Source organism: Pipistrellus kuhlii, unplaced genomic scaffold (assembly GCF_014108245.1).
Source record: "Pipistrellus kuhlii isolate mPipKuh1 unplaced genomic scaffold, mPipKuh1.p scaffold_m20_p_24, whole genome shotgun sequence".
NCBI lineage: Eukaryota > Metazoa > Chordata > Mammalia > Chiroptera > Vespertilionidae > Pipistrellus > Pipistrellus kuhlii.
Genome location: NW_023425523.1, coordinates 4,126,407 through 4,142,093, shown reverse-complemented (window position 1 = coordinate 4,142,093; position 15,687 = coordinate 4,126,407). Strand labels below are relative to the sequence as shown.

The window sequence follows — 15,687 nt, the reverse complement described above, 5'->3', positions numbered from 1 at the left end:
CAGTGGTAAGCAGAAGATATCATCATTTCATGGGTAAAGAAACTAAGTGAGTACATACACAAGCCCAGTGGCAAAACTAAGTAAGTTTTGGAACTGATTTTCTCTATTGGATTGTATAATTTCAATAGTATACCTTAGCAATTTAACTAAAGATACAAACAATAATAAAAATCCTGCACAATTATTCAAATTTTGGGAATTCTAGTTAAAAATAACAAAACAAAAACATTAGGCAAATTTTCCTTCCAAAAAGAAGAATAAAAATTTAGATAACCCATGAACATTATTGAAGTTACATGTGAATCAATCTTTTCTGCATTCCTTAAACAAAATTTTATAGTCACCTGATGAAAAACCAAACTTCATATTCAATGACACTTTCAGAATGTATCTATAGTTAACTTAATGCAAAAACGTCTGGTAAAAACAGAGCTAATTCACGGAAGTCTTTAAGTATGGCAACATTTTATTATTTTTGGTGCATCTTCTTACGCATTTCTTCAAGGGCTGCTTCTTTCTCTCTCAGCATCTGTTTAAGTCTTCTTATTTTTTCATCTCGAATGGTTTCTTCTAACTCCGGTGGTCTCATGGGAAAAATATCTTCAGTATAATTTCTGGTAAAGGAATGGCTTTGTCCAAAATCTGCATGTGAACTCAAAGCGACTTTCTCCTGGTTTTCACTGGTACAGTGTTCTACTTCAGTTCTTTCTTCTCTGGTTTTATTGCAATTTGTGATAATACTATGATGTGATACATCTGAAGCTGGTAAAATACAGCTAATTCCTCCATTTATAGCTGTGTTATAAGCACTCTCGATTTTTCTCTTCTTTGCACGATCCATCTTCTTCACGGTTTTTGCTTTTCTTTTCTTATCAAAACCCTGTTGCAATGTTGAGTACTATTCCAATGGAAAAGCAAATTATTAGTGCCATATATAGAGTGTGCTCTGAAATTTAACAAGTTTGAAGATACAAATATACAGCAATTAAATTCAACTCAACAAAATATACTGAGAACAACTACAGCAAGAGATTAATATTTATGGTACCAAAAAACCAGCAATATCTTAATGATTTTCATTGAGAATCAATTGCTGAATTCACATTTTCCTTATATTAAGTATTGGAATCTATACTGATCTACCACCAAAATATAACAGCCATTTGTGAAGAACCTGAGAATTAACTTACATTTTTCCCCCTTGCATGGTAGGCACATACTAAAGACTTTCATTGGAAAAGATAGAATGATCTCTGATCTTATAAGTAGAATGACAGTAGGCAAAGTTACGGGGATGCTTCTTTTTATCATCATTGATCATGAAGATTTCTTAAGATGTTAGTAGTAAGAGTAATATTGTAATAAACATCTGCATGCTTATACTTTCCCTAAACTTGGATTATTTATTGTAGACAGGGTCTTCAAAGTAGTATAATTAAAAGCTATGGCCATTTTCTTATAACTTTATGATGAAAAATAAACAGTAGGTGAATAAAAACACTCGAAACATCATCATTAATTAATCATGGATGCATTTTTACCTATACATATATAGTTCTTTTTAACACCATTTTGGTATAATATAAATATATGCCAAGTTGGTAACTATTATTTATATTAATACATAAAAAAATTAATACAGCCGAAACTGGTTTGGCTCAGTGGATAGAGCATCGGCCTGTGGTCTGAAAGGTCCCAGGTACAATTCCGGTCAAGGGCATGTACCTTGGTTGTGGGCACATCCCCAGTAGGGGATGTGCAAGAGGCAGCTGACTGATGATTCTCTCTCATGTATGTTTCTAACTCTCTATCCCTCTCCCTTCCTCTCTCTGTAAAAAAATCAATAAAAAAAAATATATATATATATATATATATTTTTTTTTTTTTTAATTAATACACTCATGTCTCTGTGGAGTACCTACAAAGAATATTTTAAAATCTATTACCTGTTTTTTCTCTTCCTCCTTCACTGTAAACTTTGTCTCTTTGTCACTCTTCACCAAATTCCTAAAGGAATCAAAATCTCCAGCACCCAAATGGTCAGGAATCCGAGTAAGTCTTATTCTCAAATCTTTAGTGAGACCAAACAGCTTTTTAAATTCAGCATCAGTCTTCAGATGTGCCTTACTGCTGCTCCCTTGAGAATTTTTCTTGTCATTTCTTTCTTGAGCATCTTTTTGTAATGTTGATGCCATCTCATTCTGGATCTGAAATTAGGAAAAGAAAACACACAAACAATACTACCCATTACTTAAGCTATTTTAACAGACTGGTAACTAAGTGATTTCCTCATCTTACTTCAAGCATGCTTTAAAGTCCTAAATGATTGGTTTGCATTATCCTTGCCTTACCACCCACTGCACTGAACTGAGTCAAATAATGTTTCCATGCAATTTCTTATTTATTTCACTTTTTTGCACTAGAAAGGTTAAATTCTCAAACAACTGAAATGAGAACACACACTAATGACAAGTTAAAATAATCTAAGTGACATTAATTAGAAATTGTAGTAGTCTGAAAAAGTCTTATGCCTTTAACCAATCTTATAGTCAAATCAGAATTTACTTCCTTATCTCTCTCGAGTTCAATAAATTCTGTACTGAAAAAGAAACACTGACATTAAGTAGATCTCCAAGTAAGAAAAAAGTGGGTACAAATATTTAATGAGCACAGAAACACACATCTTAAGTAGAACAGAAAGATTCCTATGTGGATATGTTGGATCATTGGATGCAGAGTCAAAAAGTAGGGCTAAAAAAAAGGGGGAAATTTATCTACTAAAAAAATAATTCAATCGAAGATGTTGATAAATCCTATTTCCACAAATGACTTAAAAGGTAGTGTATGGCCCTGTCCTACTCCTTACCCCTTCCACTATCTAGCTTTAAAAATATTGACACATATACCACCACAAAACAAACTCCCAGCTCTATATGCATAATATTGATCTCATTACTAAAAAGTAAGCTATTAAATATATATGTATACATGCATATGTAGAAATGTGTACAAATGTATGCATGTATGCACACATAATTTTACTAAGCTTTTAATTCATATTATCCTTTCCCAACTCTTCTAAACCCTGTTGCTCTGTGATTTTGTTTTGACTTTGTTTTAAAGACAAAGATACCGCGTGGTTTCTCTCTCAATTATATTCCTCCTCAAACATTTCCTTTGGATAAAAGCTTTGACTTAGCATTCACATGTGTATGGTGTGTGTGATGAAGTGAAGGATGGGAGAAGAGGGGAGAAAGATATTATAGAGAACTTTTGAGAATGAAAAAAGAAAACTTTTCTATACAAATAAAAAGATCACCCTGACATGGGAAAATTACCTTTGGTTCTTGGTCTCTGAAAACACACTGTTGTGAAGGAATACTTGTTGCACCAACAGAGGAATTTATTTTCTCTATGTTTTGGATGATATTTTCTTTTGGGGGGGCATTTTGTCCTGTACTAAGTCCATGTGGAAAGTCTGCCTTTAGGAATAAAGTCTTACTCTGTTTTAAGTAGTTAATGGATGGGTTCGTATTATTTGGATGTAGGATAGAAAGAGATGGTGTCTCCACTTTTTTATTCTTCTCTGCCCTTAGATTGGCCATGGAAGCAAGCTGGGTATTTGAAAATGACTTTGTCTCCATCTGAGAAGATTTATTTTTAGCCAAAACAAAGTTTACAACCTCTCTGGATAGTTCTGTTACTGGACTTGAACTCACTATCTGTGATATATCTTTTCTTGGTGGAATATCAGGAGAAACAGAATTCTGTTGATCAATTTGTGATGACAAAACATCTGTCCCCTTTTTAGCCAACAGATAGATTTTCCCATTACACATAACCAACGCGTTATCTTTAATAGGCATACTTTTGGACTGTGCCCCACTAGGACTGCTGGTACTCAATTGTGGCATCTTTATAGTATTACCTCCCACACTTTTCTTTTCTACAAAACTTTTTAAAATCTGTGAAGCCACATTATTTGAAGACTTAACAGGAACAAGAGATGGAGTACAAGGCTGTCGATTGTCTTGAAAAATCCATTTCACTGGAGCAGCTTGAGAATGCTGACCACCTTTTAATTGTGTCTCTTGTGCAACATTCATTGGAATTTGTGTGGCATTTAGTATCACTGGCTTGGCTATTTCTGTAACAGGTTTTGGATAAATGTGTTGCAAGTTCTTGGTAGCTACATTTTTCACTGTTTTTACAGGAGATACGTAAATAACAGAAGGTATTTGGGAGGCCTCAACTGTTCCTGAGGAGCTTGTGGTTGCAGTTGGAAGTATCTTTTGCTGAACTGAAGGAGGTAATGATGTCGCTGGTACAGATTTCACTTCAGCATGGGCTGGAATCTGTAAATGATGCCCAGAAGGCAAAACTGGAGGTTTCACAGTCATTGGAAGGCTCTGAGTATTTACTAAAATATAAGATGAATCTTTTTGTGTTGAGGAGGAAGTGACAGCCAATGTTTGCATGGGGAGTCCATCAATTTTCACACCATGACTCTGAACTTTAGAAATTGATGAGGTAAAGGTCTCAGTTCCCACAGTAGTAACTCTAACTTTTTCTGCTGTATCTACTGTTCTTGTAAGTAAATAGTTTGGAGAACTGGCTGGCTGAAAAATGGGCAATTGAGCTGTTGATGAACTTGTGGAAGAGCTGGAAATCTGAGTCTGAAAAGTAACTTGAACTGGGCTTCCTGTATTCCCTTTCAAAGCATCAGACATAACTGAAGATTGAACTAGTGGTACAAGATTTCCAGAGAAATTAGGAATTGGAAGTAATTGCAGGAGATTTTTTCCATCCGAGCCAATCGTCTGAACTACTTGGTACATGCAGCCTGAAACACTTAAAAGAATACGAGTAATAAATACAACATACTTCATGATACATACATTTTATTTAAAACCAAATTATTTTCAAATATTTTCAAATATTTATATATAAAATATAATGAAAGTATATCATTTGTCACTTTGATTTTTCAAAGTGAAATATTACAAAGTAAAAGTTTTGAAGAAAAAAAGTCAAAGAAATGATCACAACCTTTAGATTTCACATTAGGCAATACTTATATTAGATAGGAACATTTACTCTAAAACTGTATTTCCTACTGTTTCACCCTATATAAAGTTATGTTTACTACTAAAATATGCTCCTCTTAAACTATTGGCATCCTCCCTCCTCCTTTTCCTTGAATTCTTTCCTTTTGTCCGCCTTTTATTGACTAGAATTCTCATTTCACTACCATTTATGCTTATCCTATTTCCCTCACTCTTCCCAACCCAATCTGTTGTATTCTTCCCACTGACAATGACTTCCAAGTTCTACTGTTAGCCATTCTTCTTTTGCTAAGGCATCTCTTATGGTAATACCTTGGTGTGCCACATTTTCAGAGACTAAGCTGAGTTACTCTTGTGGGAACCATTTTCTTCTTTGATTTATTGGCTCAGCACATCTAAAATTTGGTGCTAAGCAGTCCTTAGTATGACAATTACTCATATTAGTTCCAATTGCCTACCAGTTCATATATAACTGAAATGTCATTTTAGCTGAATGGTTTTCAATGAACATGAAACACATTAAAAGTAACTTTTTACAAATTTTTTTATTTACTTATTTTAGTAATATTTTTTCATCTAACCAATTTTGATCTGGATAATTATGAGCTGTTTTTTAGTTCAGATTGTAACATTTTTAAAAAATCCCATATCAATCGCTGTATAATCAATTATTTGTAGATTTCTTAAATGTAGGCTCCTCAATCTATTTAGATCTAAAACTACCTTTCAGTTCCTGAAAAATACTAAGACCTCATGGAACTCAAAGCCATCACACATACTGTTTCTCAACCTAGATACTCCTCTCCTACCCACATAACTCAGATCTCAGCATGAGTGATCTTCCCAAGCATCTGTCCACCTTAATTACCCTTTCCCTCCTTCACAGTCTACAATACTACCCCTGCTGATTTCCTTCATGGTACTTATTACAAGTTGTCATTAAGTCTTAATTAATCTCATGCTCAATTCTAGCAACATGAGTACAGATCCATGTCCTATAAAACTAGTATGCCCTTATATGATTAGGATCAAATAAAGAAAAAAATGTAAGGGCAAAAGAGTTCTCAAAAGTGTAAAGCTGTGTATTACTGCATGTACTAGTATGTTTTTAAACCTCAGGTATTAACTAAAAGGAAAGCCAAAATTGTATGCAGCCTAGAAAGCACTGGCTCAGTTTTATCTTTCTCTAACCCAAAATAACATAACTGCAGCTTACAAATATTTAAAACAGCTTTCTGGCTACTTGATATTGCTTCAATAGGTTATATTTACTTTTATTAAGTGAAAAGTTAATCTCTAAAGAGAAGCACAAACATAAAGTATAAGTTGTTGCATTCAGGGCTTGAAGAGGAAAACCTTACTTTCCCACCTCCAAAAGTACATATAAACTGGATAAAAACCTAATGCCTATTAAGGTTCAGGCACCAGCCTCAGTTTTAGAGAAAGGGTCAGTAAAATAGCCTTTGGACCCCTGATTTTATATAGTCCACAAGCTAAGAATGGTTTTTAAATTACGATTTTTTAAAAACTCTCAATATTTTATAATGTGAAAATTTTATGAGATTCAAATTTCGTGGTCCATAAAGTTTTATTAGTACGCAGATGCACTCATTTTTTTTTCCATGTACTGTATATGGCTGCTTTCCTGCTGCAACAGAATTTAGTAGTCATATGGCCTGCAAAGCCTAAAATACTTAATATCTGGCCCTTCACAGAAAATGTTTACTTGCCTCCAATCTAGTTCATACCACAATCCCTATGAGAACTTAAACTTCCTGGTTTATAGACATGTAACTACCCTGTTTCCCCGAAAATAAGACAGTGTCTTATATTAATTTTTGCTCCCAAAGATGTGCTAGGTCTTATTTTCAGGGAATGTCTTATTTTTCCATGAAGAAGAATACGGTACACATTTATTGTTAAATAAAAATAAAGGAAATTTATTACCTGTATATGCTATGGTAGAATGGTAGTTGTCAACACAAACCAGACAAATTGTGAATCCTACAGTATCAAGAATTTACTCATTTATTCAATGACAATCATGTCATCATATTCTGGAACATCATCATAACAATCCAATTCCTGAATTTCCTGGTGAATTTCTTGTGACTCCATTTCTTTCAGAATCAGTGGACCAAATCTCTCATGTTTAGCCTAGAGGAGGTCTTATTTTCGGGGAGGGGGGTGCCTTATATTTCACTCAGAAGGAAACCTGTAAGTAGGTCTTATTTTCAGAGGATGTCTTATTTTCGGGGAAACACGGTAGATGAGTAGAATTAGGTAAATGATGTATTTGGATGAGTATAAAAATGCCTGCTGCACCTTTTCTTAAAACATTCTCTTCCCAAGGCTTCCTAGATATGACACTCTCCTACTTGTGTAGTGACTTCTTTGGTCTTCTTTGCTAATTCATCCTACTTGAATCAACCTTCAAATGTTGGAATTCACCAAAGCTTAAACTGAATTCTTTCTACTCTGTAAGATTTCCCTAGATGACTTCTTTTACATGTATGGCTTCAGTTAAATTACCATTTATATATCAACAAATCAAATATTCATACCTTAGCTCTTTTGAAATTCAGACTTAATATCCACCTTCCCTCATGACATTTCCATTCAGAATCTCAAATGTACCTAGAACTCAACATGGCCTTTTCCAATGTCTCCCTCTGCCCTTTTTGGTAAATAGTATCCATTTACCTTATATGTTAAAGTCAGACCAACTAATTCCTGCTTTCTTTCCATCTATGTTCAATTATGAAATCCTGTTGCTATTATCTTCTCTATCTCCCTTGATCTTCATTTCTTTTCAAATTAACTTTCTTCGCTCTAGTCCAAGCAAATATAATCTCTGGCCTCGACTATGATAGTAGCTTCATAACTGGTCCTTTCTTCAGTCAAATAAGCAGTCCCTTCCCTGCTCAAAACATTTCAAAAGCTTCCCACTTTCCTTAAGGAGTAGAAAAAAGAAAAAAAAAACTAACTAAAAAAAAAAACACACCAAAACACAAAGAGAGTTTGATGCAATGGAAGCCAAAGGAAGAATTTCAAGAACATTGGGGAATTCTTACTTGGAGAGGCCAAGTAGGATACAGATTAAAAATGTACACTGGAGCCCTAATTGGTTTGGCTCAGTGGATGGAGTGTCAACATATCAAAGGGTCCCTGGTTTGATTCCCGTCAAAGGCATGTATTTAGGTGGCAGACTTGATCTCTGGCCAATCAATCAATCGATGTGTCTCTCTCCCAACAATGTTTTTCTCTCCCCCTCCCTCCTTCTACTCTAAAAATCAATAGGAAAATATCCTCAGGAGAGAATTAACAAAAATAGAAAAGAAAGAAGCAAGCAAGAAAAGCAAGGGGGGGGGGGGAGAGAAGGAAGAAAAGAAGGAAAGAAGAAAAGGAGGGAGAGAGAAAAGAAACAAACTTAAAAAAAAAAAAGGATATTTTAAAAAAGTACACTGGAATGAATGACGTGTCACTGATGGCCTTAAAAGAGCACGTTAGTGGAGAGCAAAGTTGCTGAGGCGTGAATAGGAAGAAAAAATGGAGATAGCAAGTATAGACAACTCTCTTATGAACTTTGACTACAAAAGGGAAGAGAAAGACTGAAAACAGCTGAAGGCTAAAAACAGGGTCAAAGAAGACATCTTTTTAAAAAAGCTTAGATGAACCAGAGCATGTGTAAATGCTCAAGTGAGTCATCAAGAGGAAAAGACTGTTACTAAAAGAAGAACGCAGGATAATTAAGTACAAGGATTGGTGAGGAGATAGAAAATGGGAACCAGAGGACAGGGTGGAGGGACTGAACCTTAGAGAGAGCTGGAGAAACATCTCCTTCCACTGGAACTGAAGAAAGGTTAGGTGCACTTTCAGGCAAGTTTATAGCTTTGGGGTCAGAAGGTTGAAGTAATTCTGATCTAAAGACTTTTTCCCCCCCTCTCTATAAAAAGGGCATGATATCATCTGTTAAGAAAAAAGAGCAAAAACGCAGAGATCTGAGGAGAATAAAATGATTTGGATGGTCTTTGTGTAAGAATAAGATGAACTAAGAAAATCTATTTCCAAATGTCATCATTTTCTCCCCTCTCTTCTCTTCTCTTCCCCTCCAAAAGGGAAAGGAAAATACAGCTACTTCTATTTTAGTAGAGATTCACATAATCTACCAGAGACCATAAATTCCTTAAAAGTAGATTATCCAATTTAATCTATATCCTCTACACCTCATACAGCTACTGGCATATTTTAGACACTGTTAGCTAAATTCAATTCTATAAGCTATAATTTAAAAAAAAATAATCCATGATTTCCTAAGTAATAAATGGAATGAGTTCTAAAAAATTACACTGAAATGCAAAATGCTAAAGAGATAAATGATAAATCAGGGTGAAATTTGTACTTCTTCAATCAATATCTTTTTTTCATATCTAGAAGAGACATTCCATTTAAGAGATTAAAGAAAAACCCTTATAAAGATTCTGTTTTCTTAAAGATCATATTCTGTTAGCTAAAGTCAGAACTAAAACTAGGTTGATTCTGCATCCCATGCTCTGGTTGGCCACTTAAAAAGAATAATCAACAGGCTAATTATCTTGAACCAGCTGGGTTTGAACTGAGATACTACATTGGAAAATAATTCCATTTAAGGCTTTAAAAGAGAAAATAGGAATAACCTTAGGAAGAATATGGGCTTCTAATCTTGGCTCATCCAATTACTAGTAGATTGGTAAATTTACTTAACCTCTTCGAATCTCTGTCTCTTCATCTGTAAAATGGGAAAAATGGGCTTGCTATGAGAAGTAAATGAAGGAACTGACTGGGATTATAAGCACCCAATATATGCTAGTTATCATCTTTCATTAAAATATATAATTAGTGCCCAAGAATAAGCAAATGAATCAGGTAGTCTTGAAAATGTGAGAAATTAAAAGGAGTAAGTTTAATAAAAGCTATACTAAACATATTTACAATATTATATAACTGACCTTTTTACAGTTATATAACATTGTAATACTGATGTGAAACATTTACATATTAGAAATGAAATGATAAAATTTTTTCAGGCTAATGAACATTTTGTAGATACTTTTTTGCAAAATATATTTTTTTCAACTGCTAGGAGACCTTTTTTCATCTTACTATCTATGATTTCACTTTATTTTATTTTTTTAAATATATATTTTATTGATTTTTAACGGAGAGGCAGGGAGAGGGATAGAGCATTAGAAACATCAATGAGAGAGAAACATTGATCAGCTGCCTCCTGCACAGCCCTGACTAGGGATGTGCCCGCAACCAAGGTACATGCCTTTGACCAGAATTGAACCTAGAACCTCTCAATCTGCAGGCCGATGCCCTATCCACTGAGCCAAACCAGTCAGAGCTGATTTAACTTTAGTATACATATATAATACATGTAAATACATAATGTAATTATATATACCATATTATATATATGTATATATATTCATATTGGAATCTAAGTAGCCCAGCAAGGTGGGTATTGCTGTTCCTATTTTATAGTTGAGAAGATAGAGGTTTTTCTGAATAATCTATTCAGAAATACATGCTCTCTAGAGCAACCCCATCCATTTTTTGTTTTGTTTACTTTAGCATAAGCCCAACATACCAGGGTCCAAAAATTCAATTGCACAAATTGAGAAATTAATGAAAAATAGATTTCAGATAGTCCATAATGGTATGTCTGTCTCTGTCTCTGTCTCTCTCTCTCTCTTGCACACACACACACACACACACACACACACAAAATCAATCACAAAAGAAAACATAATAATACCTACACTGCATATAAAACAAAATACACACTGAATTAACAATAGAGCATTATCTAACCAAAGCAAGCCACCTGCCAAGGACACTAGTTTTTAACTTCCCATTTTAGAACAAAGGGTTAAGGGCGGATAGAAGCCAACTGACAATCACATGACATCCTAATTCCTATTATTATAGGATGCATTATCATAGGCTTTTATTATAATACAATACTTCTAAGCTGATGATTCACATCTTTATTTTCAGCTCCGAGCCTTGAGTTTCAGATTCAAATATTTCTCAGATGGCTTTTCTGGTGTGTTCATCTCAATTTACCAGTATCTACCCAGAAAACTGGCATCATAATTGATGGTCTTTTCTTCGAGTCAATTCACTGGCAAGGTCTGACTATTTTCCCTTCTGTATTCTTTGAATCCAACTCTTACTGTGTATCAGGCAATTCAAGCCCAAGCATCTCTGAAAGGACAGCTAATATGGAATCTCTAGATGCCTGATCCCTCGCCCCCGAATACAGATAACACTGGTTATCTAAAACGCACAGGTGACCAAGTAGTCCTTTTCTTAAATCTCTTCAGCAGGGCAAACAGAATCAAACAATAAATGCCAACTGTTAGTAATAAGACTGGTACTTTATTTTACCAATTCTCTCTGCCTAGACATAGCCCGTACTCTTTTCATGTTAATCCTCACCCGAGGATATTTTCTCCCCATTGATTTTTTTTAGAGAGAGTGGAAGGGAGGGAGGGAGAAGTGAAGAGAGACAGAGAAAAACATCAATGTGAGAGAGACACGTTGATTGGTTGCCTCCACACACACCCCAATCGAACCTGCAACCTAGGTACATGCACTTGACAAGGAATGGAACCCCAGACTCACAGCCTTTCAATACGCAGCCAATGCTATAACCATTGAGCACACTTGCCAGGGCGCCTGTATTCATCTTTAAATTAATTGCTGATACTTACATTCCCCAACTCAACTGCTCCAGAAACCTTTCCTACAATTCCTATTCTCTATGCCTTCACAATATCCTGTGCACAACACTTAAAAAATATAACACATCATCTCCCTTCTAGACTGTAAAGATTTTCACAATCATGGCCCATATCGTATTTTTTAGTTTGTCTCTCCATTTTGCACAGTCTATCAGAGTAGGCACTCATTGAATGCTACCAGATGTTTGAACTATACTGATAGTATTAAACTAGGTCTCAATACCTTCTTTCCACTATACTTTTCTGACTCCTGCTTGGCTCTTTGTTAATAAAGCCTAAGTCAAAATAAACGCAATATCTACTATCTCAAATATCTTCCAGATTTTTCCATTGTATACAATTAAATGTGAGTTTTACATTTTAAGCACTGATGAATTAGAAATACTTTAAACAATAAACTTTTTGTATCACATTAGTAAAAATATTATAAAAGAAGAGCAGTAACTCAAGAAATTCAAGTAACTGTAGAAAAAAATCATAGTAATTTAAAGTTTGGGAAGAAAATAAATTATTTACTACCATAAAAAATATCAGAAAAATAAAACACTAAGTTCCCAATAAAGAACCTTAATCAAATGTCTTACAAAATTCTATTTGGAATGCAGATTGTTATTTACAAAACAGAATAGAAATTAATATGCAACCAATAACCAAAGTAAATGGTTTGAGGGGAAAAAATGCATTTGAAGCTGATGAAAAGAATGCATAAATCAATGAGTTAATGAACTCCAAATGATTTATGAATGTAATAAAAACGTGGTTCAATCGGTAATGTGTTATAAAATGCCAAAAATAGATAGCCAAAGGGTTAAAAACAGGATTAAAAAGTTCAAGTACACAATAAATAAGAAGTTCTTCCTCTATCTTATTTCTGATATTAAAAACAAATGCAATCCTTAAACAAACAGATGTCATCAATATGCAGATACTAACACTAGAAGACAGTCATTAAAAAGTAATCCCACTTCTGCATATCCATACAGAGCACTGCCTCTGCCACTCCACCGAACTTCCACCAAAAACAACCCAGTAAGCAACGTACCTACACAAAAGCTGGCTCTCTTCGCGATTCGAAACACAATGCAATCATTCTTTTTGGCAGTTCCTCAAGATCATATTGTTTCAGCGCACCCCGTTTAGTGGCGGTCTCATTTGAGAATACTACGCATGTCTTTTCAAAGTCTTTATTACAATTTAGGTTTTGAATCTACTTATCATGAAAGGAAACCTACTCCGTGAGCGCCATTTCTACAGAAGCTGTATTCTTCTAACATTTTAACAGTGCTTCGCTATTTCTCCTGTTTTACATATATCCACTCTTTTCATCCTTAACCTACCTCTAGGTGGTCATATTTCAATAACGAAAACTGAGGTCCTGAGCCTCATGAAGCTAGAATTCCACCTAGGCAGTCTGGTTTTCTTCATAAATCCTCTTCCATGAATTTTACATCTTAACTTCCATGCTTCCTTCTTCACCTTTTCCTCACCACTCATTCCTTATACCACCTTCAATATTCTATCGGAGCTAACAATTCTGTTTCCGTTTCATTTGTCGATTAACAGAAGCTTCCAAAAAAAACCCCAAAAACCCTTCTGAGTCAGGGATAAACCATTTTCTACATTTACGAACAAGGAGGTCTTTAATCCCGGAATCTCCCTACATCAAATATCCTTCTTTACACAGATATCCAGGGAGAGACGGCATTCGCACTACCCCCGCTTCAAACACGCTGTTCCAAAAGATTGATTTTACAGGCGCATTTCCGGTTTTTCCTTTTTTTTCTCTTTCCTTTCTCTCCAAATAAAGCTGTGATTCGAAAATTTAAAATATTCGATTCCCTTATTCTAGGAGAAAAAAAAAATTCCGTTCTGAATGGATAGACTCCTATCAATGACATAACTCTATCCTCACTCTTAAATTATGGTTATTTCCACGGAAGGTCCAGCGCCCCCTGGGTTGCACTTGCCGCGCAGATCGCTGCCTTTTTTTTTTTTTTTTCTCTCCTGCGAGTGCGCGCGAGAACCTTCCAGAAGGGTTTGCTCACACGGGCGCGTCGGCCATGTTGGTTTTCCTCTCCCGTGGAGCTCTATTCCGTCCGCCTAGGAGGTCGGAGAGGCCGGCCGGGGCAGAGGCTGCCCGCGTTAGGCTCCGCGGAGGGTTTGGTCGCCGAGAAGGACGCGCTCTGAGGGCTCTAACCTCCAGGGAGCCGGCGCGGGAGGCGGGGCTCCCCCCCGCGGGGCGCGCCCCTCGGGGCCGCGCTGACAGGAAACGACGGCCGACTCGACATCCTGCCGAGGGACGGGCGTGTCCGGGGACGTGGGAGGCCCGTACTTACCAGGGCGAGGCGCTGCCTGGCTTCTCGTCGGCGGCTTTCAGGAAGACTCCCTGGAGGTTATGGGACATTTTACTGGTGGGGGGGGGGAGGGGCCCGCGCATCCAGGAGGGGGCGGTGTGGGCCTGGGGTCCCCTCAGGGGCGGAACCAGAGCGAGATGGGGCGGCAGTTGCCCCGGAGCGACTCGGAAGGGGTTCGAAGCTGAGAGGAGGGAGGACAACGGCGAGCTCTCCACAGGGTGTAGCTCCGAACCTCCGAGGGAGGCGGCGCGGCCACCGGAAGCCGGAAGAGTGGGCGCCGAGGACAGAGACGGCCGAGCCCTAAGCTCAGAAAGGACCAGCCCGAGTCCCCGCCCCCCGAGGCTTACCCTTCGCTCCGCAGCCTCTCGGCGTCGGCGCGGGAGGTGTGGCCTGAGTGGCACCGCCCCTCGCAGAGCCGGGTCCCCGCGAAAGGCCGCGCCCACCGCAGCCGCCAGCCCTAGGAGAGCTCTGCCGGCGTCTCCGGGGACGTCATATCCGGTCGCCAACGTGATTGGCTGGCAGAAGCTCCGCCTTTGTAACGCGATCCAATCGCAAGTGACGTTTGGTATCTCTTCTTCCGGAGCAAGGAATGAATCGCCAAAGAGATGCCTCCAGTTACCTACGCGAATGAAATGTTTCCGGGGTCAATTGTAAATTTTCTGCCTTTGTGTTCGCCGCTAGTGTTGCTTTTCCTCGCCTGCCAGACGCTGGAGGGCTCTTGGAATCGTCACGCGCTGGTGGCGTGAGGGAATTGTAGCCGCGTGACTGCAGCCAGCGCTGTATTATTGCTATTTTTGGAGGATTTATGGGTTATTTCCTCTGTCTTGAAGCTTTGCGTCTACACTTAACCTAATCACTGCACGCCCATGCCTTGGTCAAAATTATTTGTCATATAGTAACTCATTCTCAAAGTTTCATTTCCCATATAATTGGAGTTTTTTTGTTTTGTTTTGTTTTCTTGTGGGTTTTTTGCATCTTTATTTGGATCTCCATGGAAAAGCTTTTCAGAAGTCTCTTGATTCCTGCCATTTAATCACATATCCAAGAAAGGTTCAGTCTTTGGTTTAAGGCAGTGGTCGGCAAACTCATTAGTCAACAGAGCCAAATATCAGCATTACAACGATTGAAATTTCTTTTGAGAGCCAAATGTGCTAAACTTAAACTTCTTCTAATGCCACTTCTTCAAAACAGACTCTCCCGGGCTGTGGTATTTTGTGGAAGAGCCACACTCATGGGGCCAAAGAGCCGCATGTGGCTCGCAAGCCACAGTTTTCTGACCATGGGTTTAAGGGTCGGACAGTAGTTCAGCTGGGGCTAGAAGGAGGTTGTGGGAAAGTGGTTTAAAGATCCAGTTTTATTAGGTACAGACTGGACCTATTTAAACTGACTATTTCAATTTAGGAGACTGATATAAGGTAGCCAATTTTAAAGTTTATGTTGATCTTTAAACATGTTGGCTACTCATAACATAATTCC

General features: G+C 37.2%; 1 protein-coding gene across 7 annotated transcripts; it reads right to left on the bottom strand.

Annotated features, from left to right (window-relative positions):
* Positions 1 to 446: 446 nt before the first annotated feature.
* LRIF1 (ligand dependent nuclear receptor interacting factor 1) lies at positions 447 to 15,007 on the bottom strand. 7 transcript variants are annotated; one of them, XM_045586899.1, is made up of 4 exons: positions 14,194 to 15,007; positions 3,339 to 4,851; positions 1,947 to 2,207; positions 447 to 898 (listed from the first exon to the last, which is right to left on the bottom strand). In XM_045586899.1, exons 1-4 carry the CDS (start codon positions 14,292 to 14,294, stop codon positions 470 to 472), a joined length of 2,304 nt encoding a protein of 767 aa, XP_045442855.1. In that variant the 5' UTR covers positions 14,295 to 15,007; the 3' UTR covers positions 447 to 469. The 7 variants fall into 7 exon arrangements, with proteins under 7 accessions (XP_045442855.1, XP_045442856.1, XP_045442857.1 ...); XM_045586900.1 differs by having other exon boundaries at positions 3,339 to 4,843; positions 14,194 to 15,006; XM_045586901.1 differs by having other exon boundaries at positions 14,559 to 15,006.
* Positions 15,008 to 15,687: the final 680 nt, after the last annotated feature.